Consider the following 25,032-nt stretch of genomic DNA (forward strand, 5'->3'; position numbering starts at 1 on the left):
ACAAATATTTTCATAGTACAACAATAATCAATAAAGACAAATAGCTATTGGGTGCCAAGCTGAGGGTTTTATTTAATCTTCAACAAACAGAGAAAGTCTTTATTCCTTAACAAAGTGACAGAAAAGCCAATAGGTCGCTTGCACATGTCGTCACTTCCGCCTCGGATTTCTTGTAGTCGCCATGCTGGGTGGCCTCCATTTACGTAGCGATTCGGTCTAACACGTATCTATCACGTTTGTTTTCTGCGTTTAAAATGGTACATTGTTGCTGCATCGTTGGCTGTTCGAACAAAGCCAAGGGGGAAAATGGTCGGTCTTTTTTCCGAAATCCGAAAATAACTAGGAACCAGGGCCTGGAGACAGAGGAGTGCGGACTCCGGAGGGAAGTCGTTACTTTGGGCTCGTGTGTGCAGCGATCACTTTGTGAGCGGTAAGCTTGTTTACCTTTATTTAATGCATGAGGATTAATAACGTTTCGACCGCCCATATATGGGCAAGTTGCTTATGTTTTGGATTCATGAGCAAGCAAGTTCGGTAGTACAAGCTGGCTAGCGGACGTTAGCCGAAAGCTAACATCGAACATTTTCACCCAAGTAGTGCCAGTGCAAAGTGTTTACTGCTGAAATTGGATTGATTAGTCTTGGGCTTTTAATGCCGATAACATGTTTTTTGGTGGCAAAATGTAAACTTGGAAAAAAAAGAGACAGAAGGGGCTGATGCAAGAAAACAGACCCCCGGGGGTGATGCAAGAAAACAGAACCCGGTAGCCTACACATCATGCTAAAGAACTTATTCACGGCCACCCTACTGCGGTAAAATAACCAGTCTTTCCATATTTTATTTGTTTATATATTTGTTTATTTTAACAGGTCGCCCTGCGCCCGTTTTTCTGTCCAATCATCCCGACTGGGCTCCAACATTAAAGTTGGGTCCCAAGTTACAACATCTATGTCTCAGCCCAGTCGGTGCCAAGATATGAACGTGCACAGGAGAGACAAGCAAAGAAAAGACGACTCGAAGTGGCAGAGAGTTTGTTGCAGTTATGCAGCCAGATGGCTCCAGTAACCTGTACCCTCAAGTACTGCTGACATCATTGACTCTGGTATGCCACTCAGAATTCATTACATGATATATTGTATGCATGAGTGAATGTATGTGTTTTTGTTTGTGTGTGTACACGCACCTTATATTTTAGAGACATTTGGAAGTGTTTATAGAAATAAGTATTTGCCTGTAGCAATGTTCATACATTAAAAAATGCAACAAAATGTGTGCATTTCTTTTACACTGCCAAAAAAACTATACTACTTTACTATATTAAACCTATTACTGGTACCGTTTTTTTTGTGATTTTTTTCCTTTATTTTTTTCTTTAGGGATCTCATGCCACACCGACTTGATTGCCAATGACATGATGGAAACGAAGGCGAGCATCAAAGCATTGGAGGAGGACAACATGCGACTGTTTGTTTGGCGCTAATAAAGGCAGCGTTTATACAAATTCTATTGTTGGGTTTGTTTACAAAGCTATACATGATACAAATGACAGGATTTGACTCAATGTGCAATATGGTCCCTCTTAAAGTAATGGCATAAATCTCTATTATTTCTAAAAGCACAAAAAATGAAGTGAATAATGATTAGATGTAGTAATTTCAGGGTTAAAAATTGAACTGTTAATTAATGTAGTTTATTTTAGCACAGGTGCCTACCATCCTGAGATGATGGTATGATGTAATGTTGATGGGGTACGCAATGACTTTCATTATGCTATGTACAGAGGAAAAAGTTGCTCTCTTTTAAATTTGTTTAATGTAAGACAAGTACCAGTACTGTGTTACAGTTTTCCCAATAATCCTTGTTTCACACTTGTCACAAAACCACTGTCCTTTTGGCAGTCTAGATTGGCACACTTTGGGTGATATTTGATTTTACAATCTGCTGCAGCACAAAAAACTACTTTATTCCGCATCTTTGAAGTACATGAGCAAGTGGTAGGTGACAGCGGCTGAGCAGGAACACTGGAAGTCCACTGCTGATCTAGTAAATGCTCTCCCGAGCAGTTCAGGTAAGGAGGGGACTTTGGGAAAAAAAAACTCTGGCTTTTCCAACTGGCCAAAACGAGCGATCTGGGTGGACTCGCTCAATCACACTTTGTCCACACCACAAAGTCGCAGAAGTCCCGTCCAGTTAAACTCATCTGTGCCTGAATCTGAAAATATTACAAACATTGTAATGAAAATATGAAACATAGAATTAAATAAGAAACTACAAAAAGTAAAGCCATACATACCTGGTAATACTATTGGTGTTGTCGTGACAAGTGATGGGAATTGTTGCCATCTGGCACCAGACAGAAATTGGGTGTTGTGACAGCCTCCTTAACCGTGAGATCATAAGAAAAGCTGTCAGTATGCTCAGTAGTTACCATGAACACGTTTTATTGTACTGGAAACTGAAACTAAAAATACGTCCTCTGAGAGTGGTTAACCTTAACCATTTAGAATAAGTTGATTAAGTAACATGTAACTAGTGAAAGGGTAGCATTAAATTTAATTAAGCCACGGGGAGGCTGTGCATAGTTACTTTTTATTCTTATACGCTCTGCCATATTTGCCTGTTATAAAATTATTAGAAAAACCACATCAGGTAAAGCCAGCTGTGCATGTAAACACAATGATAACAGGAAGCCTGAGAACAAATCAACATTTTTGTGTGCAGAATTACCAACACCATGTGGTTTACTTACGTGCAACAGCAACCGTTTCTTCTGATGTGATGTTAAAGTTTACACTCTGTATCCACCCGCTTACAAAATAATTGTAAGCCTCCAGGGATTTGTTGGCGTGTTATGGAGCATGTTGTCAACACGAGGTAGGGAAAGATGTCCAGAGATGTCACATTTGGCCAGCAAGCTTTCTCCGTCAAAAAAAAATCACCCTTGGTCAGGACGTAATTAGGATCAATCCCGCCACACAGAGACACCTTCTGCTTGTATCGTTGTTTTTGATCTTCCGGTAAATCGTGAAAATACTGCGAAAATTACATCAGGTTGATAAGCTCTACCGTGTAACTCGCGAGTGTACCTTGTGAACCGGAGGACACCCAATATGGCGCCCGAAGGAAAAACTCCCATGATGCATTACGATGTGCAAGCGACCTATATGTGCGTACGCTGTAAAGATAAGGGGATATTATTAATCAATTGAGTTGAGGCCGGGCGTTTTTTATGTTCTAATCTTGGCCAAAAAAAGAAGACATTTTTGCTCCAAACAAGTGCCAAAACCCCCATTCAAATCAATCTCAAATTACTTGTAGGTGGTTTGATGATTTATTTGTTTTTGTCAAGTGTAACAACAAAGTTAATGGGGGGGACCTTAACTTGCTCAGTTACATTGATGCTGTTTCTCTTCTGGAAACGTACACAATTAAAACAATACTGTTGCTAAATAGCTGGCGTGGGGGTGAGACCACAGCAAGGTTGTGACGTTGCTATTTAATATGTATTTTAGTAACATTTGTTTCAACTGTAAACAACTTCGAAATTTCCAATACAACTCTTCATTTAAAGTTTTCAGAAAATTGTCATTTGTTTGCAAAAAAACGAAAAACAGAATAACCCCCCCCCAAGAGCGAAACAAATGTCACCATGCCATACATTGCCACATAGTAGAAAAGAAACTGATGGAACTGGGACATTAATTTGTCTGGTCCAAGCTTGTTGAACAACACCTCAGTAACACGAAAGCGCATTTCAAAACATTTTTTATTTTTTTTGCAGCAAGCGTGAAAGGTAACAAAACCCCTTTTTCGACCTAGCAACAGAGGAGGGAAGTGAGTGAGGAAGAAAGAGCTACCACAAAGCAAAAAAAGATAGAGAAATAAATACATATAAAACTCTGGGAAACACTGTCCCCGATAAGTTGTTCCACCCTTTGGAGTGAAATATGAGAGGCACTGCTCCCGATAAATACACATAAAAAACAAAACAAAAACAAAAAGACAACAAAAACAAAACGACACACACAGTGGTAGATTAAAAACTACCGTTACTTGTCATTATGGGAGACACTGCCCCCGATAATGGATTTAATTATGGGAGTCACTGCCCCCGATAACTCGCGCCAACTGCTCCAAAAGTGGACCTCAACGGCACAAAAACTCATTTTCTTCATTTTTGGTTCCTTCTTTGAGGGGTTTTCTTTTTTGCTGTGATCAATTTATTGATTGACCTTTTGTCTTTTTTGAAGATTTAATTATTTTTATTTTTTTTAAATTCCAGCTGCTTTATTTGATGAGAGCATATTGGACTCATTGAGCCATTTTTCTACTTGCTGTCGACTGATGACATCACCTGTGCTCACCAAACCCAGAAAACAGGTGAGCCATGATTGGTCGTTACCAACTTCCTCAGCACGGGTGATATCAGTCGACAGACAAAATGAAAAATACTTTAAAGGTATTAATTGTGCATGAAATATAATGAAGTTACCACATTAATTAGACTAAATATTAACTTTTTTTTTTACTGTTGAAAATGGCTCAATGAGTCAAGTATGCCTTTAAAGCTCTTTGGGTTTTTATTCTTTTAAATTTGTCACCTTTTTATCCTGCTTTACTTAAATTAGCAGCTATTTTTTGTTGAGAATTTTATCCGTTTTTTTTTTTTTTCATTTTTATTTATTTTTTGAATTCTTCTTAGCTGCCTCCGTTTGGGCGCCAACAGTTGAGTTTGAGTTCACGTAGCAGATGCTGCTGTCAGATCAGACAGTATAACCGTCATAATTATGGAAGGCACTGCTTCCGATAACATCAAAAACATATATTAAATAAGGTTCTCAGTGTTTGGCTGGCAAAGAGGAGGTGCGGGGGTGTCAGTAGCATTCGAGGTTTTCAAGTACAAGCCCGCCAAAAGAAAAAAGAAGAGATACACTAAATCACTAACAGCAGTTTCCTTCATTCTTACTAGAGGAGCAGTAGCGCCCCCCTATTGACTCGGAGTGTCAAATACAACTTGTACTTTTTTAAAAGGGTGGGACAAAGAGCTGCGATTTGGCAGCTTTTTTAAGTGCTTTTAAATTTTTTCTTTTCACTTTCTGCTGTTTTCATTCACACCTGAGAACACGCACGCACCCTCCTAGACTCGATTGTCGTTGGCCCAGATGTCGCCGACCACGGCGTTGGCGCACATCTTCAGGTTCCAGGTGGCCAAGGCCAACTGGGCGTGGAGCCGGTTGGGGTCGGTGGTCTCGGCCAGGGATGTCAGTGTGTGCTCGCCGCGGCCCACCAGCAGGTGGCGGAAAGGCGTCTCCACGGGGGACACGTACGGCGACAGCAGGTTGCGCTCCACCTGATAATCATACATTTTTTTTTAGGGTTACCTTACAGGATTAATTAAAATATTAAATCAAATACAAACTACAGAAAGGTAGCATGAAACAATAACCACAATAATACATAAAAAATAAAAAAATAAATAAATCCTATTCATCCATTTCAGCCCACCAAAAACACTTTGAGGTCGAGTGGAGCTTTGGCGCCATTTTGTAGCTAAGGGGCCATTTTAAAGCGAGGAGTGGAGCTTCAGTTTAAACCACACAATTTTTTTTTTGTCAAATAAAAAAATAGAAAAAAGAAAAAAAGTGCGCCATTTTGTGGCATCTAAAGATAATTTAGGTGGCCGTCTTTTTTTAAGCTATTCAAGCTTTAAGCAGGTTTAAGCTTCAAGCAGGTACCTATTAGGGATGTAACGATAACAGCAATATTGTGATATCGCAATATTCTAACTGGCACAATATATTGTCGTCATGTCACGATATTAAAAGCAGCAGATTTGTTTAAAAAAAAAAAAAAAAGCCAGGCTGATTTCCTTTATGCAGTTCAAGCACCCTCTGGTGGCTCGTTTTTGTAGTGCAGTTTAATTTTCACAAAGGCATGTTTTGGACCTTTTAGGTTTAGAATACACACAAGGTGCCTCAAAAAACAACAAACACACAAAAAAAAACACATTAAGGCTTATTAGCGGTTCATATGCATTGCTGTACGAAATCACGAAATACAAATGCATAATACGGTGCTTTTTTTTATCAAAATAAAATACAGTGGAACCTCTACTTACGAACGTCTCTTCGATACGAAATTCGAGTTACAAAACGCCTCAACGGGAAAATATCGGGAAAATATTGCCTCGTTACGAGAGAAATTTCGAGATACGAAAGGTAAAAATACATTACCGAACGCAACATACTTTCGGCTATGACTATTTCCTACCATAGGTATCTATGAGCGTAAATACTAGATCGGTGTTTGTGCATGTTTCTGGCATCCCATTGGCTAAGAGGAACCTCTACCATAGGTATCTGAGCGTATACTAGATCGGTGTCTATACAGCGTCCTCATCATTCATCCCGCGGCCCATGAGGTGATCCGATGTGCAAAAATTCAAACAATTGGTGATTGATGAAGGCACAGTAAGTTTTTAATTGCGACGAGACGGGCCTTTTTTTGAAAAAGATGCCTCGCCATACCTTTAGTTTCCATGAAGTTTCAGAATTTGTTTAAAAGAATCGCCCAGAAAAAGTGTTCACCAGTCGGGCGTTTGCTCACTAAGATGATGTTTGCCTTGGACATTTCCGAAGGATTGTTTTTTAAAAAAACAAACAAAAAAAAAACATCCTTGTATCAGTTCTTTACAAAACAGGCAAAAAAAAAAAAAAAAAAAAAAAAAAAAAAAAAAAAAAAAAAGCGGGGGGGGGGGGGCAAAAAACAATGAGGACAGCAGTTAAAAAGGTAAAGGACCATTTTTATTCTTTACTCTATTCTTTGTTTTTTTACATTATGCACAACTCATTTATTGTGCAATAATCTAATTGTAACATGTATTTGTTACATGATTTGATGCATTTTTATGCTTTATAAAACATTTATGTCTGAGTTTTGGGAGGCTTGGAACGGATTAGGGCATTTACATGGAAAATGCATCTCTACTTACAAAATTTTCTACTTAAGAACTTTCTTCCAGAACCAATAATTTCGTAAGTAGAAGTACCACTGTACTTTAAAAAAAATGAAAAACTCCCATTTTTACGTTTACAAAACTATAATTATGGCAAAAATGTCCTTGGTTTTAGTTTGTGGTAATTAATCCCTTATATAATAATAATAAATAATTCTTTAATTTATCCCCAAATGCTTATGCATTAAATTAAAGGGATACTTCACTTATTTAGCCCATTATAGCAATTAAGTTAATATTTTGCCTATAACTAAAAAGGCGTCGTCGCTCCCATGCTGTTTTTTTTTTTTTAAATATTGTGCACAAGTAATACACATTTCTTTTAAAACAAAAACTAATACTGAAACTAACTCAAACTAAGCATTTATTAAATAACCAAAACTAATAAAAACAGAACACTGAAAACGAATTAAAACCAACTACATAAAAGAAAAAAACAAAACAAAACAAAACTCAAAATGAAATAAAAACTAATTAAATGAAAATGCCACATTTATACTAACACCATTACTATTGTGACCTTCATATCGTGACATATGGATATGGATACATCCCTAGTTCCTATGCTGCATCAAAATCATGTAAGCACACTAACCATAATTATGAATGTCAATCAATAATAAGGTCTTACGCTCATGAGCTTGTCGTTGATGCGCCGACAGCCGCGCTCCTCCATCACGTGCGTGTTGACGGCGGCCGTGTTCAAGTCGGCCATAGCTCGCATGAAAGAGCCCAGTGCGCTGCTCAGCCAGGTGGGCTCCACCCCTTTCAGCTCGCCGCTCTGACACAAAACAACACGACCAACGTTTCGTTTTCAACACGCTGACTCGTGCAGGTGGCTCTGACCACCCGCCAATAAATGGCAGCTCACCCGGACCATCTTTCTGACGTGGGCGTAGAGCCGGTTGACGGCCGCGGGGAGAACCTTGCGGTACGCGCCAACGTCCAGCCTGAGCAGGTGGTCGTGGACGAGACGCAGCGCCATTCGGCCCGCCAGACGGGCGGCCCGCGCCGCCGCCTCGCCCGTCTTGTGCGCCGTGTTGTAGTTCAGGTGATCCATGTTGTCCATGGAGGTGCCGTAGTACGTGTACACCTCCACCTTTAGACAAAAGGAAAAGTGCTCACGTGACGTGACGGAGGAAATGAAAATCGGCCTGGACAGGGTTCTTGCAGGAATCACTCAGTGAAATTTTAGACCTTTTTTAGACTTTTTTTTTTTTAGACCATTATGAGAAAAATTTTAGACCAACTTCACAACCGACCGAAGACCCCTTAAAAAAGAAAAAAAAGAAAGAAAAAGAGGGGGGGGTCACATATTTGTTTCTCAAAACCGTGTCAACTTATTTTGGTTTCAAACATGTCGAAGGGCACCAAAAGCATACAACATATACAATGTAATAAACTATTGACAATGACCAACCTGAGATGAACTTCAGTTCTCAAAACAATCTACACAACAATCACATACATACATACATACATCCATTTTCTTGACCACTCATTCCTCACAAGGGTCGCGGGGGGTGCTGGCGCCTATCTCAGCTGGCTCTGGGCAGTAGGCGGGGGACACCCTGGACTGGTTGCCAGCCAATCGCACAACCTATTTTAAACAGCTTGAATTAAGTTTTTTTTAATTATTATTTTTATTCTTATTTTAAACTTCCTTACGCTAAATGTTTTAAAGTTTGCTGAATAATGTTTTAATATTGTCATTGTATGTTCTTCATAGTAAATTTTGTACCCTATTTTCATTTATTTTTCTTCCTCTCAATGTTAACGACTGTTTGTTGATGCTTATGTGTTGTTGCTTATGTGCCTTTCCTTGCGTAAAGCACATTGAGTTGCCTTGTGTATGAAATGTGCTATACAAATAAACTTGCCTTGCCTATACAACCATATTCGCGCCAAAAGTCCCCAACTTTATCTTTTTTGCAAACTTTGCAACGAGCCGAGTGCCTATCGCCGGCTACCTCATCCAACCAGCTGGAAAACTCGGGAATTTCGAGCCAGTTCTTGTTGGACTGGCATTTACCCATTTTCTTACAAATTGACTGTCCACACTTTCCGTTCTGACTCGCTAAAAATAATTGTCCGCACTCTCTCTTCAGACAAGCTAACTGCAATATCTTGGCGGAAAGTCGGGAAGGTAAACTTGAAATGTATGTTTTTTTTCCGGTAGTGGACAGAGTACCGAGCCACTTAATTAACAATGCTACATTCACACAAATAGAGAAGGGGCTTTGTTAGCATGTGATCTGATCACTCTTGGATTAGCGATTGTCACTTTCAATGAGTTTCTTGCCTGGTTAAATAAAAGAAATGACAAAAACAAATGTTTCGATTAGCTTTACTCGCTAGCGTTACATTGCCAGAGCTGTACAGTGTTTTCACACCTCTGGACACGGCCGCTTCATTAATATTTGCACACACCGGCGATAGGGGCTTTGCTTCACTTACTTACATTATGGCATAAGTCCTCTCAGGGGAAAAAAAAAAGTTTCAGCATCGCAACTTGCCACCACTGTTCAAATGATGCTTTGGCTAATATCAATAGCGATGTCTTCTGTTGTTTTGGTACACAGTTCAATAAATCTAACAAAAACAAAAGAAGTGAATACATACCAACCCACGTCTGCCAAGTTCGTCGTTCACCACCCTGCCCGTTTGTTTTTGTACCCGTAGTGTTAGCTTAACATGTTGAGCTCGGGATGTCCGCAGACAGCAACAACGATAATTCCTCCCCCCCCCTGTTGTCGTATCTCGCGGCAAAACAAGCGGTGGAGCGTCACATCTCACCAACCATCTCATTTGCACCGCCCCACGTACCTTCGCTCCCGCCCGCCTGAACTAGATTGAACTACAATGCAAACGCACCCCCTCAAATGTCTCCTCCACTTTGAGCACGCAAATAATAGAAACAACGCAACGCACATTTTTTTGTGCTTTTTCTTTCTTTCTACAGAGCAGACACTTCTCGGAATGTAAGGAGCGGATGTAAGAATTTTAGACTTGGGTAAATTAAATTTTAGACCTAGGATGAAAATATGGCTGTTTTTTAAGACATTTAAGGCCTACAATTTTAACTTTCTGAATTTTAGACTTTTTAAGACTTTATTTAGACCCCGCGGGAACCCTGTTGGACGACTCACCTTGGGAGTGATGAAGTGGAACGAGATGGAGGGAACGCCAGCCAGGGCCAAGAAGGGGTAGGCGGGGTCATCCACAGACATGGGCCTCAGGCTGCAAAAGAAACATTTATGAGCGGACATGCGCTCACTTTCCGATATCAGGATGATACGGAAACTTACACATTGGCCTCCCATTTGTCCTTTCCCGCCATATCGTACACGCTGCCGATATCCAGCGGACTCGTCACCTAACAGGGAAGTCTCATTAAAGGCAAGATTTTACAAAAAGTCACATTGTTTAACCGGTTCAATTATACAGTGTTGTTAGAATACCATTTTTGGCCCAAGATACCGATTCCAATACCCGGTTTTGCAGTATCAGTCGATGCCGAGTTTGTCTTTTTAACATGAAATTAGTGTTGTCCCTTTGGCCCCAGATACCAATACCCAGTTTTGCACAATCAGCCGATGTCGATACCCGAGTTGTTTAACATGAAATTGGTGTTTTTCCGATACACCCAATACCGATTCAGATACCTGGTTTGGCAGAATCAGCCGATGCCAAGTTTGTTTCTTAAAAAATTAAATTAGTGTTGTTCAAATACCATTTTTGGCCCCCGATACTGAGTCCCAGTATTGTAGTATCAGCCAATGATGATATTTTTATTTTTTATTTTATTTTTTTTTAAACATTAAAATAGTCTTGTTCCGATACCACTTTTGGCCCCCAATACCGATTCAGATACCCGGTTTTGCAGTGTCAGGTCCCAAATACAGTTTTTTTTCAAAATGAAATTGGTGTTCCGATACCATTTTTGGCCCCCCAATATCGATTCCGATAACCGGTTTTGCAGTATCGGCCGCTACCACTGTTTTAATGCAGCGTCTCTAACAAACAACAAATATGATTTGTTTTGCTGTCGTTACCTGTTTGATGGTGTCCTCCAGCAGGCTGTAGAGCAGCGGGCTCGCAGAGGCAATAAAGCCACCGCGACCTTGTGAGACGACACGTACGGTTAACAGACAAGCTTCACAGTTGATTCTTTTACTCGATACCTACCCATGACCACCCCATCCAGGCTTATGTAGGTGACAAGCTTTCTGTCGATGGAGGACAGATAACCCTAAAAAAAAAAAAAAATTGTTTTTTTTTCTGTAAATAAATTTGCTCAAAATGAACGATTGACTTGTTTCGGTAAAAATCATCGGCACTCACCTCCAAAAATTCGGTGGCTCCAACGCTTCCGTATTCTCCGGCGCCCCAGCTGGCAAACACCAAGCTTCTCCTGGGCCGGACACCATCTGGAAAAAGATATGAACAAATATGAAAAAAAATAAATATACATCCCTAACAAAAGAGCTTGTTGCAATATAGCCCTGGCTGATATGCTCTGCTGCCACCTGCTGGCCTTTAACTACCATTGCTTTAAACCATTGCTTGAGTAAGAAAATAACTCGTCTTCACATCTTTGCGTCTGTGTATTTCTAAATGTTTAGGTGGCGTCAACCTGACAGTTCCACGCAGATCAGCCGTTCTGAACATATACCTGTGCAAAAAAAAGCCAACTCCCACGGCTGCATAAAGTCATTTGTCCATGTAACAGGAATTTTTTTTTTCTTGTTACCTTTCTCCACCAAGTCTTGAAAGGCTTTGGCCAGCTCCATCAGGACGGAGGAGCCGACGGCCGCTCGGGCATAACCTTTACCCCACGCGTCCCTCTGCGCTCCCAACACCACGTACTCGTCTGATGCACACAAACAACACAACTCGCTAAGTCTCCACACCAAGCTTATTTTTAAAAAGAACTTAAGACTAACCAGAAAATTAAAAGACATTTGGAAGTGTGTCACACATAAGTGACGTCATCGAGCAGCAGCCAATAGAAAAGCACCAAAAGATGAGGTCGCTCCCATGCTGTTTTTTTAAATATTGTGCACAAGTCATACATGTTAAAAAAACAAAAACAACTAAAAACATAATCAAAACGAACTAAAATGAAAAATTCCAAAAACTAAAAAACCTGGATGCCAAGTTTAGAAAATGTCAGGAAAAATATGTGGACAAAGTCAGTCAGGGGCTCGCGTCCTCCCAACAACCCGGCTGAAAGTGTCGTCGTCATGGTAACAAATATTTATTTATTGCGCACAAGTCATACATACACTTAAAGAGGGGAAAAAAAAAAAAGAACTAAAATACTAAAATTAACACTTTAATTCAAGCATTTATTAAATAAACTACTAAAAACGAACAGAACCACCCTGAAAACTAATTAAAACAAACTAAATTTAAAAAACAAAAAAAATGCGGTGCGGTGACACAATGCGACACAGTTTTGGAGTCAAACTCTTGATTGCAAAAATGTTTTGTTCCTCGTACCGGGATCGACGAATCCTTTGACGACTCCAAACACGTTGTGGATCTCCGTGTTGACCAGCACGTTGTTGACCTCCACGGTGACGTCCTCCACGCCGCCCATCTGGTTCGGACCGCCGATTCTCCTGCACACACAGACGCACGCGATGCTAGCTAAACCGATTTCAAGCGACAGGGCGGCCGATGGGATGGGGCTTTTGTACTCTTTGAGGGTTTTGGCCACGTTGAAGGAGACAGTCTGAGCTGGGATGGCGGGCAGGGCCGACGAGCGGGTCGGGGGGAATTGCGTGTGGTTGAAGGAGGGGAAGCCCGGCGTGTACGGGTCGCCCGAGCCCAGGTGCACCTGAACGAAATGAGGAAGAGGGGGGGAAAGAAAAAAAAAAAGAAGAAAAAAAAAGAAAAAAAAAAAAAGTCAGGTTCGTTATGTTCAACAGGAAGACAGCGTGCCACTGGCGCCACCTACATGGCCGTAAAGCGCCGTCGCGGCGTGGAAATCGAAATCTTCGGCGTCCGGGTAGATGAGAACGGCCGAGGCGCCTCGGGCCTCCGCGTTTGCCACCTAAACAAAACATAACATACATTTTTTAATATTGTGGCAAACATAATTCAATTGTGTAACATGATGGACTCACTAAAGGAAAGGTCAACTTCCCAACTAACGACAGTAATAAAAAGAATCACTTATGTAATATTACTATTTAAATGTTAAATTTGTGTCATCTTTTTAAGCTATCATTATCAAAAATGATAAACAAATACAATCGGAGATTTCACTGTGTTCAAGTGAGATCCTGAGGTTATCAAATTTCAGGGCTGTGAAATTAATTGAAGTTCAATTACAATTGTTACACCACAATTACAAAATCAGCATAAAAAAAATATTCATACTAATTTTTGAGTTGTTGAAATGTCTACATTTGCACCTTATTTAATTTTAAAACATAGATCCATTAATTACAGATAAATTGAGACGACAAGCACTAATCATTCAAATTCTAAAAGATGCACCTGCCGCATGCCGCACGCGTTATGAACGTGGTCCTTTACCTGCTCGGCAAAGGTGAGTTTTCCAGCTCTGAGCAGCAAGACGCTGTTTTTCACCTCCACATCGGCCTTCTGCACGGCATCCAAATCCTCGCGTCGGCCGTAGGCGGCGTACACCAGCTTGCCCTAATCCACACAAACGCCTCACTCAATTCAAATTCCCGCGTGTGAACAATCTACCTGTAATTACTGGCCGCTGCTCACCTGGACCTTCCCGGTGGCGCTGTAGGCCAGATAACCGTCGGGTTTGAAGACGTCGGCGCCGAAAGTCACCGTGTTGGGACGCGCGCTGCCCGTGACCAAAAAAACAAAACAAACAAGCTCGTTAGCAGGAGATGAACATATGAACGACGAGTGCAAATTGCTCCCGACTCACCTGTTGGGCTTCTGCAGCTGAACATAGTGGATGTCCACCCAGCTGTCCAGGCCCAGCGTCTTGAATTGATCCGAGATCACGTTGGCCAGCTGGACGTCGCCCTCGCCGCCCGCCAAGCGCGAAGGCACGTCGAAGGTCCTGACGACAGATTGACAACAATGATGGCTTTAAGGTTCGGTAAGGAAAAGTGTGGAGGATTGCAAATAGCAAAAAGGAATGTCAACATTTGCTCTGATATTCTAAGAAGCTTAACACGCCTTTCAAACTTTTTACTGCTTGTTTGACTGTCACACAATTCACACTTAAAAAAATAAAAAAATAAATAAAAAAATAGTACTGCACAATTTTGAAACATAATCTCATATGAGCCAAGGTTATTCTAGTTAACAAACAAAAAAAATGTTAACGAGATAAAATGGGGGGGGGGGGGGAACCACCATCAGAACCACCCTAAAAACTAATTTAAAAAAAAAACTCAAAACGAAATCAAAATAACACTAAAGCAAAGTATTTATTAAGAACTAAAACTAATAAAAACTAACAGAACCACCCTTAATACCAACTAATAAAAAAAAATGAAATCAAAACACTAAAACAAAACTAATTAAAACTAATTAAAACAAAATGAAATCAAATTGCATAACTATAATAATCCTGGTTGTAAATATGCTACACAAACATTAAGTCTAACAAATATTTTCTATTTGTAGGCCAATCGGGACAAGATGTAAAGCATGTAGACCGACATTGTGTCTACTTTTTTTTTTTAATTTATTTATTTTTTGTTATGCGTTTCCATGCTGTATTTAAATTGTATACAGTGGGGCAAATAAGTATTTAGTCAACCACCAATTGTGCAAGTTCTTCTACTTGAAAAGATTAGCAAGATCTGTAATTGTCAACGTGGGTAAAGCTCAACCATGAGAGACAGAATGTGGGAGGAAAAAAAAACTCATAAAATTACATTGTTTGATTTTTAAAGAATTTATTTGCAAACATGGTGGAAAATAAGTATTTGGTCAGCTACAAAGAAGCAAAATTTCTGGCTGTCAAAGAGGTCTAACTTCTTCTAATGAGGTCTAACGAGGCTCCACTCATTACCATTATTAATGGCGCCCGTTTTAACTCATTATTGGTATAAAAGACACCTGTCTACAACCTCACTCAGTCACACTCCAAACTCCACTATGGCCAAGACCAAAGAGCTGTCGAAGGACACCAGAGACAGAATTGTAGACCTGCACCAGGCTAGGAAGACTGAATCTGCAATAGGTAAAACGCTTGGTGTAAATAAATCAACTGTGGGAGCAATTATTAGAAAATGGAAGACATAAAGGACCACTGATAATCTCCCACGATCTCGGGCTCCATGCAAGATCTCACCCCGTGGAGTCAAAATGATAAAACGGTAAGCAAAAATCCCAGAACCACACGGGGGAACCTAGTGAATGACCGACAAAGAGCTGGGACTACAGTAAAAAAGGCTACAATCAGTAACACATTGCGCCAGGGACTCAAATCCTGCACTGCCAGATGTGTCCCCCTGCTGAAGCCAGTACACGTCCAGGCCCGTCTGCGGTTCGCTAGAGAGCATTTGGATGCTCCAGAAGAGGACTGGGAGAATGTGTTACGGTCAGATGAAACCAAAATAGAACTTTTTGGTAGAAACACAGGTTCTTGTGTTTGGAGGAGAAAGAATACTGAATTGCATCCGAAGAACACCATACCCACTTTGAAGCATGGGGGTGGAAACCTCATGCTTTGGGGCTGTTTTTTTGCAAAGGGACCAGGATGACTGATCTGTGTAAAGGAAAGAATGAATGGGGCCGTGTATCGAGAGATTTTGAGTGAAAATCTCCTTCCGTCAGCAAGGGCATTGAAGATGAGACGTGGCTGGGTCTTTCAGCATGACAATGATCCCAAACACACAGCCAGGGCAAGAAGCATTTCAAGGTCCTGGAGTGGCCTAGCCAGTCTCCAGATCTCAACCCCATAGAAAATCTGTGGAGGGAGTTGAAAGTCCGTGTTGCCCAACGACAGCCCCAAAACATCATCTTTTTCAACATCACCTTTTTCAAGGACGAATCTGTTGAGGAAGGACGTACTGTATCTGTACTTGCTCCTGCACTCGCTCGTGAATCGAACTACTTGTTGATTTTTGCATTAGGATTTTTTAACTACAATGTTGCAGAATGCCTGGCGGAAAAAGAGCTGACGAGAATGAAGAGATAAAATCTTCTCTTAAAAAAACTCAGTGGAATGGTTGCCGAATTACTTGAAATGAAAAAGAGCATTGAGCCACATCTTCAGGAAATACAGCAATTGAAGACAGAGACACAGGAAAAAGATCGACGCATTGTTGCCTTGGAACAAAAAGTGGATGATTTGGAACAAAATCTTCGTATTAACGATGTGATAGTCACCGGTATCAAGATCAAGCCGCGCCGTGGCCCTTCGAGAGCTGCGGCTAGCACGAGCACGGAAGATTCTGACCAATCTTCAGGGAACGAAACTGTGGAACAGCAAGTGACACATCAACTCAGAGATTTGGGATTAACTGTTGATCCTGCGCACATTCAGATGTGGTTTTCGCTTCCAACTGGAGGGACACGACCACCGGCAGTTCTGATCAGGTTTGTTGACGGAAAGAAAAAGATTGCGCTTCTGAGAGACCGTCACAAGCTTCGTGGGAAACATGTCTACATCAACGAAAACCTCACGAAACGAAATGCTGTTCATCGCCAAAAAGGCACGACAAATGAGAAAGAATGGACTTATCGAAAGCACGTGGACAAAAGACTGCCGAATTTTTATTCAAACTACAGATAACGCTGGTCAACTAAAAACACGAATCGTGAAAGGAGCTGAGTAATTGGCAGCGCTTGAGAGACAACAGTAATTCACAATATCACAACAACATCACTAATTACCCAAAGCTGGAGTTGTATATGATTACTTGCTGACTTTGCCAAGGCTAACTCTTGTTTATACACCTGCATTTATAACATGTATTGCTGTTCCCGTTTGAATCTAAATATTGTCTGGCTCGAATTCCGTTTGGACATTTGGTTTAACAGTCAAGGCTACATGATAAGGCTGTATTGTGGCTACAATGAAACTGCTGTCAATACGCAAAATGGGGGTTGGTGGTCTGGTTCCTGGAATGCAGCTGGCGTGGGCCGCTCTGCTGGGTGAGCTAGGCTGGGCAGCGCACAGGAGTCATCAGATCGACAACGTGCTAGCAACCAGTGGTGCTACCTGACCAGAATCGCGGCTGAAATTGCTTGAATCGCAATGGGCAGAATGCAAGCCGATCTACTCTTCTGGAAAGCACAACATGTGTGAAAGCTGATCCGAGGTCAGCGAAGACCCTACTGGTGAAAGAGAAGAATTGTGCTTGCCTTGGCTGCTCGCCTGGCGGGGTGGGCTTACTGGTGGCGTCTGGGGACCGACTCAGCAGTTCCAAATGACTGGGACGAGCCACAATCTACACACGGACATTCAAGATGAACTGAGCGAGCAGTGTCTGGGATAGTATGGGATGGATAACGATAAAAATTAATGACTATTCTAAATAATGTATATGATTGATGCGTTATAGTAATGGGTCGATGGGGACGGGTCTCGAATAAGCTTCGGCTTCTACCCGTCAGCCCTTCTTTCGGATGTCAATGTTGCAAATGATGTGATGTGATTGATGTAAGCTGTAATGTGTCCGAAAGGAAAAAATGAATAAACTAAAACATCACTGCTCTAGAGGAGATCTGCATGGAGGAATGGGCCAAAATACCAGCAACAGTGTGTGAAAAGCTTGTGAAGAGTTACAGAAAACGTTTGACCTCCGTTATTGCCAACAAAGGGTACATAAAGTATTGAGATAAACTTTTGGTATTGACCAAATACTTATTTTCCACCATGTTTGCAAATAAATTCTTTAAAAATCAAACAATGTACAGTGGTACCTCTACTTACGAAATTAATTGGTTCTGGAAGAAAGTTCTTAAGTAGAAAATTTTGTAAGTAGAGACGCATTTTCCATGTAAATGCCCTAATCCGTTCCAAGCCTCCCAAAATTCAGACATAAATGCTTTATAAAGCATAAAAATGCATCAAAACATGGAACAAATACATGTTACAATTAGATTATTGCACAATAAATGAGTTGTGCGTAATGTAAAGAAACAAAAAATAAAGTAAAGAATACAAATGATGGTCATTCACCTTTTTAACTGCTGTCCTTATCGTTTTTTGCCCTCTTTTGGTTCATGTCCTCCTCTCTCAGAAGTTTTTTTTTTTTTTTTGTCTGGTGTTTTGTAAATAACTGATCCAAGGATGTTTTCTTTTTTTTTTTCTCTCTTTTTTTTAAACAATCCTTTGAAAATGTCCAAGGCAAACATCATCTTAGTGAGCAAACGCCCGACTGGTGAACACATTTTCTGGGCAATTCTTTTAAACAAATTCTGAAACGTCATGGAAACTTCCGGTATGGCGAGGCATCTTTTTTTCCAAAAAAAGGCCCGTCTCGTCGCAATTAAAAACTTACTGTGCCTTCATCAATCACCAATTGTTTGAATTTTTGCACAAATTCGTCTGCCGTTAGTTCATACATTTACGAAAAACTTTCGGAACACCTCATAGGCCGCGGGATGATGATGAGGACGCTGTATAGACACCGATCTAGTATACGCTCATAGATACCTATGGTAAGGTTCCTCTTAGCCAATGGGATGCCAGAAAGATGCAAAAACACCGATCTAGTATTTACGCTCATAGATACCTATGGTAGAGGTTCCTCTTAGCCAATGGGATGCCAGAAAGATACACAAACACCGATCTACTATACGCTCATACCTATGGTAGAGGTTCCTCTTAGCCAATGGGATGCCAGAAACATGCACAAACACCGATCTAGTATACGCTCATACCTATGGTAGAAGGTTCCTCTTAGCCAATGGGATGCCAGAAAGATGCAAAAACACCGATCTAGTATTTACACTCATAGCTACCTATGGTAGGAAATAGCCATAGCCGAAAGTATGTTGCGTTCGGTAATGTATTTTTACCTTTCGTATCTGGAAATTTCTTTCGTAACAAGAGGCAATATTTTCCCGTTGAGGCGTTCCGTAACTCGAAAATTTCGTATGAAGAGACGTTTGTAAGTAGAGGTTCCACTGTAATTTTCTGAGTTTTTTTTCCCCCACATTCTGTCTCTCATGGTTGAGCTTTACCCATGTTGACAATTACAGGCCTCTCTAATCTTTTCAAGTAGGAGAACTTGCACAATTGGTGGTTGACTAAATACTTATTTGCCCCACTGTGTGTGTGGATATATATATATATATATATATATATATATATATATATATATATATATATATATATATATATATATATATATATATATATATATATATATATATATATATATATATATATATATATATATATATATATATATATATAAATATATATATATATATAAATATATATATATAAATATATATAATATATATAATATATATATATAATATATATAATATATATATATAATATATATAAATATATTTTTTGGAGAACCATGTAATTTGCGTGCTTCTTAACGCCCCGAAGACGTGTGCTTCGAATGCAGACGAGCGCAAGATTTACTTGAGACGTTGGTCAAATGCGGGGCCGACGAGTTTGTCGTCGAGAAGCCGGCTGACGTCGTTCCAGCTGCGCGGGGCTTCTTCATGCCGCATTTCCTCCTCCTCCTCGCTGCCGCCGTCGTCTCCCTGATCGTCTTTCTGCTTCTCTTGCTCCGACACAATCCCCGTCTGGGCCGACTGAGCTACCTGGGCCGACTGAGTCAAGCAGCCGGCCTTCTTGGTGGTCAGGTTGCCAACAAAGTAGCCTGGCAAAAGGTTACAAAGGTCAGCTGTGGTGGGCTCACTACGTTTTCAAAAATCACAACCATGACTACAAAACACAATCTATACATCTATATCTATAGCAGAATCGACTTTTATTGCCATGTAAGAGACTAAATTTCACCTTACTAGGAATTTGTCTCGGTAACTTCAAGATAACACAAACATTCAGTAAAAGATTTATATATATATAAAAAAAATAAAAAAAAAAATAAAAAAATAAGTGGAAAATCATGCGATATGCGATATAGTTGCTGAATATAGCGATCAATATTATTGCAATATTTAAAATGTTACCTAAGGAAATGACAAATTTATCTAATGAAAGAACCTCACTTTTTCATGCAGCAAAAAAAATAAGAAAACTCCATATATTCTTAGTTAATTAATTGTAATTACCACTCGATAATGTTCAACTATTGGATGGCGGTGCACATTTTAGTTAGCGTCTGAATGGTGAAATTCAGATCAAAGCATAAAATTTCATATGGAACTTATTGCGATGTCTTTGCGATATGCATATTGCATGGGCCAATATCGTGATAGATATTTTTTCAATATATTGTGCAGCACTAATCTACACCTATATCTGTCTATATCCATCTCAAATTATCAATTAAACTTAATGGTGTAAAAAAAATAAAAAATAAAAAATAAAAAAAATAGTATTTTGTGTTTAGTTTCAGTAAAAAAATTAATTAAGGAAAAACAAAAAACTTCCTGCTATTAAATTGAGGTCGGAATAAGCCAGCCCTCCAGGTGCAGAGAGAGCCGTTATGCTTTGAAAACGGCGATTTTTGTTCGTTCGTACCCAGGATGAAGAAGAGCAGCAAGCCCAGTGCCAGAATGCCGAGGATGCGCTTGCCGCTGAAGCCGGCGGCAGGGGCCGGCCGGAAGCTGGGAGAGCCGCCACCACCCTCCGCGTGCTCATTGGCGCCGTCGTCAGACAGCTTGATCTCCACGTGCCGCTCCGCCTCCTCGTCGCGCTGCAACGTAAACCGTCTGTACTGCACGCTTTTCATCTGAAGGAAGGAAGGAAGGAAGCAGGAAGTAACATCAACTGTCGCAGTAATGTGTTCCAGTAACTTTGACTGACTGCCCATGACATCACTTTTTAAACTAACGGAAAAATGCTAACGATAAGATTCCAGTTAGACAAGTTTGTGCACAAGACTAATATTTTTTTAAAATACATAAATTAAAACAAAAGATGGGATAGGTGGTTTGTAAGTAAAATAACATTTTATTTTACTATTCATTTTTTAGTATTTTATTTAACAATGAGCTGAATTTAGAGTTTAAAGAATGGCTGATGCAAGATGAAGACATGATGCAAAAAATTCCTAATGTGTCCACACTTTAAGGGAACATTCATTCATTTTACAACTGAAAAGAACAGAGCATCATTTTGTCCTGATCGAGATGTCAACAAGTTATTTACTTGCACTACAAAGCAGAAAAATAAGCTTTTAAGGGAAACTTGACTATTTTCAGCAGTATTTGGTCTATAATTTATGTGATTACTTCATTTTTCATGCGCTATTAATTTGCCACTGGCTATCGATCGAAGATGACGTCACATCTGCCCAAGAAACCAACGACCTATCACAGCTCAGTTTGCTCATGTCACATGATCAAACCCAGAAAACAAGTAATTTGTGATTGGTTGCTTCCTGTGCATCTGCGATATCTTCAGCAAGTGAATTATTATTTTTTTTTTTTAAATGGTATTAAGTGATGACTTATTCATTTTTATTAATTTTCTATTTATTTTTATTATTAAGTAATGAAAAATAAGGTTATCAAATTAACTAGACAAAATATGAACTTTTTAAAGTAGAAAATGGTTCAAAAGTATCCCTTTCATGTTTGAATGTTGCATTTTTGAGGAACAAAGTACTTCTACATGACATTGAAATCGAAAGTCAAAACAACATCTGAGCTGACAAAACACTCACCATGTTGTTAACCGCAGACCTCACTCGATCCATTTTGATTCTGAAACGGACAAAGACAAGCAATTGGTGAATATGCATCATTTTCCGGCACCCCGCATAATATTTATACAAAAGCGTACGTTTGGCCTCAGTTCAATTTTGACTTCAGGTGAAGATGACCTCAAATCACCTTTCTTCGAACTCGTTCCACTGTGACACAGACCTCTCTTGGCAGCACCGTTTGCTTTCTAAACAAGTATTAACTAGCTACGCCTCCTTTTTATGCTCCACTTCATTACTATTGTCAAACATTATCACCTGAGGACAGCCACGAATCAAAACTCGTTTCTCTAACTTAAGCACCCACAAGCATGCGGGCTGCTTGTGACCTTGCCATCGTGAACTGATTCCAGGAAATGATGGGCTTTTTATAGAACCGTGCTCGATTTACTTGAATTCTCCTCATCAATAAAACTTATTGGAGTAGCACACCTTCTACTATTAACAAGTTCTACACAGGTCACACTGTTTGCAAGCATTAATTAAGTGACACAATAACCATTCAATCCGAACAATCATCAACGTGATAGAAAACGAAGATGCAATCAAAAAGTTACAAACAAAACCTTAAGTGTGGAGAACTCATTTTTTACTTAGTGAGGAGGCATATATGCAAACTATGACATGTAAAAATGCTAATGCACATTTGCAACCGTTGGAGCTCATCTATCGCGCCGTTAACACCATTTCTTTACATCTCCATGCAAAGATGATTGCGTTCAAATTCCGGACATTTGACTAAGTACAACAGATTACAACATTAAGTGAGTGAACGTTGAATAACGTAAAGGAAACCAGAGAGCGGTTGCATCATCATGGCCTAATAATGGCGTTCACATTACAGCAACCTTACACACGCCACGCGCTACTTCACGGAAGTAACACTCCCGCTGAAGAAAAAAAAACGCAACAAATCGCCATTTTATGTCGAAAACGACGACATACACAACACGCAGGTTTTTGCTAGCATTTTTTTTTAATGGGAGTGACGTTGTATAGGGTTACGCACAAATGCTTCCCAGGCAACAAAATGATTGAAAATTAAGCAGGTGTCCCCATAACTTAAGGCTGTCAGTAACCCTGACAATTAATTATAGAGCAAAATTCTATGCAATAGCGTAAAACTCGAGTGCAATAGCGTTTTTTGTTTCATTGTGACTCAAGCACACATGGCCGTCGAAAGCGGATACGTGACATTGCGAACGTTCCAAAAATGACGCCTACGCCAGAAGCCACGCGATCGTGCAAAAGCCTTAAAAACACATCAAGTGATTCAAATATGCTCATTTCGGGTCAAACGATCTCACCTTGAGCAACGCTTCAGCTCCGCTGCCGACACCGATGAACGCTTGGCTAAAGGAATGTTCCCTTCCCTCCTGTCTCGTGTCTTGTCCTTACAGAGGCCGTGACCGCACTTCCGCATACGTCATGATTACGCGCTTCGTTAGACTTATCTTTGATTTTAGAAGCCCTGATTCGTCACACCACTATTCTGTTTCCGCCGCACTATCAAGCTTAAGCCCACCCAGCCTAATTATAATAAAATATGTATTATTCAACTCAAGGTCACAATGACAAAACACAAACTGTTTGTAGCATTTTATTCTCTATTTCCATTTCCTGATTTTATTCTCTATTTCCATTTCCTGATTGGATCGCTCACTCATTCTCTCTCTCTCTCTCTCTCTCTCTCTCTCTCTCTCTCTCTCTCTCTCTCCCTCTCTCTCTCTCTCTTTCTCTCTCTCTCTCTCTCTCTCTCTCTCTCTCTCTCTCTCTCTCTCTCTCTCTCTCTCTCTCTCTCTCTCTCTCTCTCTCAACACAACCTTGATTTCAATTTCAGGGACGGTCCATTGACTAAACTATAATAATGAATGCAGGAATGAAAAATAAAGTTATCTCATGTTCCAATAAATATACAGCACTGTCAAAGGCCCACAAACTGACATATTGTAATCATCGCGAGAATTAAGGAGAGTTGCGAGGTTTGGACGTCAGCCCAATGCTGCCTTCACTGGCAGTCGGAGATGCCACAATCCTTCGTGAGCCAAAATGAGTCAGACACAAACTGGCTCACAGCGACGTGTGGAAAATAAGCTCATTCCATTACTGTATCTTGATTTCCATCACATTAGGAACAATTACACATTTTAATGAGATTCAAATCAATGCATTCCCAAGTTTGACTGACACTAGTGTGTCAGACGCAGTCATTCATTCATTAATTTTGCACTGAGTGGTGTACAACTGTACTAGGGGGAGCTGTTCCGAATATTTCGGTTACCTTACATATACTAGAAAGTCAAAGTCAAAGTCAAAATATTAGGTACAGTAAATGGTGAATGCATATTATTATTATTATTATTATTATTATTTTTATTATTATTATTATTATTATTATTATTATTATTATTATTATTATTGTTATTAATTCAATTCAGTTTAATTGAATTTTTATTTCACTCTTTAAAGTAAAATAAATGAAAGGGGAGAGAAAGAAGTAAAACTTATTATAATATGATAACAATAATATAATAATAATAACAATTATTATTATTACTATTATTACTATTATTATTAATGTTATACTCTCTGTCGATGCTTGGGTAGTAGTTGAAGTAGTAAGAATAAGAATAAGAGTAAAAGCTTAACAATAATTCAGCAGGGCAATTAAAAGTAATGGCTGGCTCGTAGATTAGTTTAAAAAATGTGTATTTTGAAATAGTGTTGAATACAATTAATTTGTTTTAAAAATTATTCATAGATTATTATGTAATAATAATAATAATAATAATAATAATAATAATAATAATAATAATAATAATAATAATAATAATAATAATTATTATTATTATTATTATTATTATTAGTGGTGGTAATCGAACAATTATTTAAAGACAAAATTGTTACAGGCATATTGCAAAAATATTTTTTGTTTTATTATTTATAATGAATTAATTATCCATTTATTTTTATTTAGCTAACTAAATTAAAGAAACGTATACATTATTATTATTATTATTATTATTATTATTATTATTATTATTATTATTATTATTATTATTATTAAGACGACAAATAGCAAACAAAGTCGGATAAACGGCGGTAAAAGTTGTGTAAAGACAGATTGTTGTGTTATGTTACAACCAATTGCGTCACAGTGCGCTTATTTTGGGAGAGGGGGGAGAAATTGTG

The 25,032-nt window shown here is 39.5% G+C and overlaps 1 protein-coding gene and 1 long non-coding RNA gene across 4 annotated transcripts; one reads left to right on the top strand and one right to left on the bottom strand.

Moving 5' to 3' along the window:
• Positions 1–133: 133 nt before the first annotated feature.
• On the top strand, positions 134–1,501 carry LOC144009747 (uncharacterized). Of its 2 annotated transcripts, XR_013281031.1 has the most exons (3): positions 134–430; positions 870–1,102; positions 1,377–1,501. It is a non-coding gene; the product is annotated as an uncharacterized LOC144009747 (long non-coding RNA). The 2 variants fall into 2 exon arrangements; XR_013281030.1 differs by lacking the exon at positions 134–430 and having other exon boundaries at positions 440–1,102.
• Positions 1,502–3,312: 1,811 nt separating this feature from the next.
• tfr1b (transferrin receptor 1b) lies at positions 3,313–23,301 on the bottom strand. 2 transcript variants are annotated; one of them, XM_077509596.1, is made up of 19 exons: positions 23,148–23,300; positions 21,802–21,841; positions 20,655–20,865; positions 19,584–19,827; positions 13,938–14,075; positions 13,766–13,850; positions 13,565–13,687; positions 12,981–13,076; positions 12,721–12,860; positions 12,521–12,642; positions 11,769–11,888; positions 11,360–11,445; positions 11,204–11,267; positions 11,071–11,138; positions 10,324–10,391; positions 10,165–10,255; positions 7,887–8,114; positions 7,647–7,796; positions 3,313–5,350 (listed from the first exon to the last, which is right to left on the bottom strand). In XM_077509596.1, the coding sequence occupies exons 1-19, from the start codon at positions 23,261–23,263 to the stop codon at positions 5,138–5,140; spliced, it is 2,403 nt and encodes an 800-aa protein (XP_077365722.1). In that variant the 5' UTR covers positions 23,264–23,300; the 3' UTR covers positions 3,313–5,137. The 2 variants fall into 2 exon arrangements, with proteins under 2 accessions (XP_077365722.1, XP_077365721.1); XM_077509595.1 differs by having other exon boundaries at positions 12,521–12,860; positions 23,148–23,301.
• Positions 23,302–25,032: the final 1,731 nt, after the last annotated feature.

The sequence above is a fragment of the Festucalex cinctus genome, chromosome 20, assembly GCF_051991245.1.
Source record: "Festucalex cinctus isolate MCC-2025b chromosome 20, RoL_Fcin_1.0, whole genome shotgun sequence".
Taxonomy (NCBI): Eukaryota; Metazoa; Chordata; class Actinopteri; order Syngnathiformes; family Syngnathidae; genus Festucalex; species Festucalex cinctus.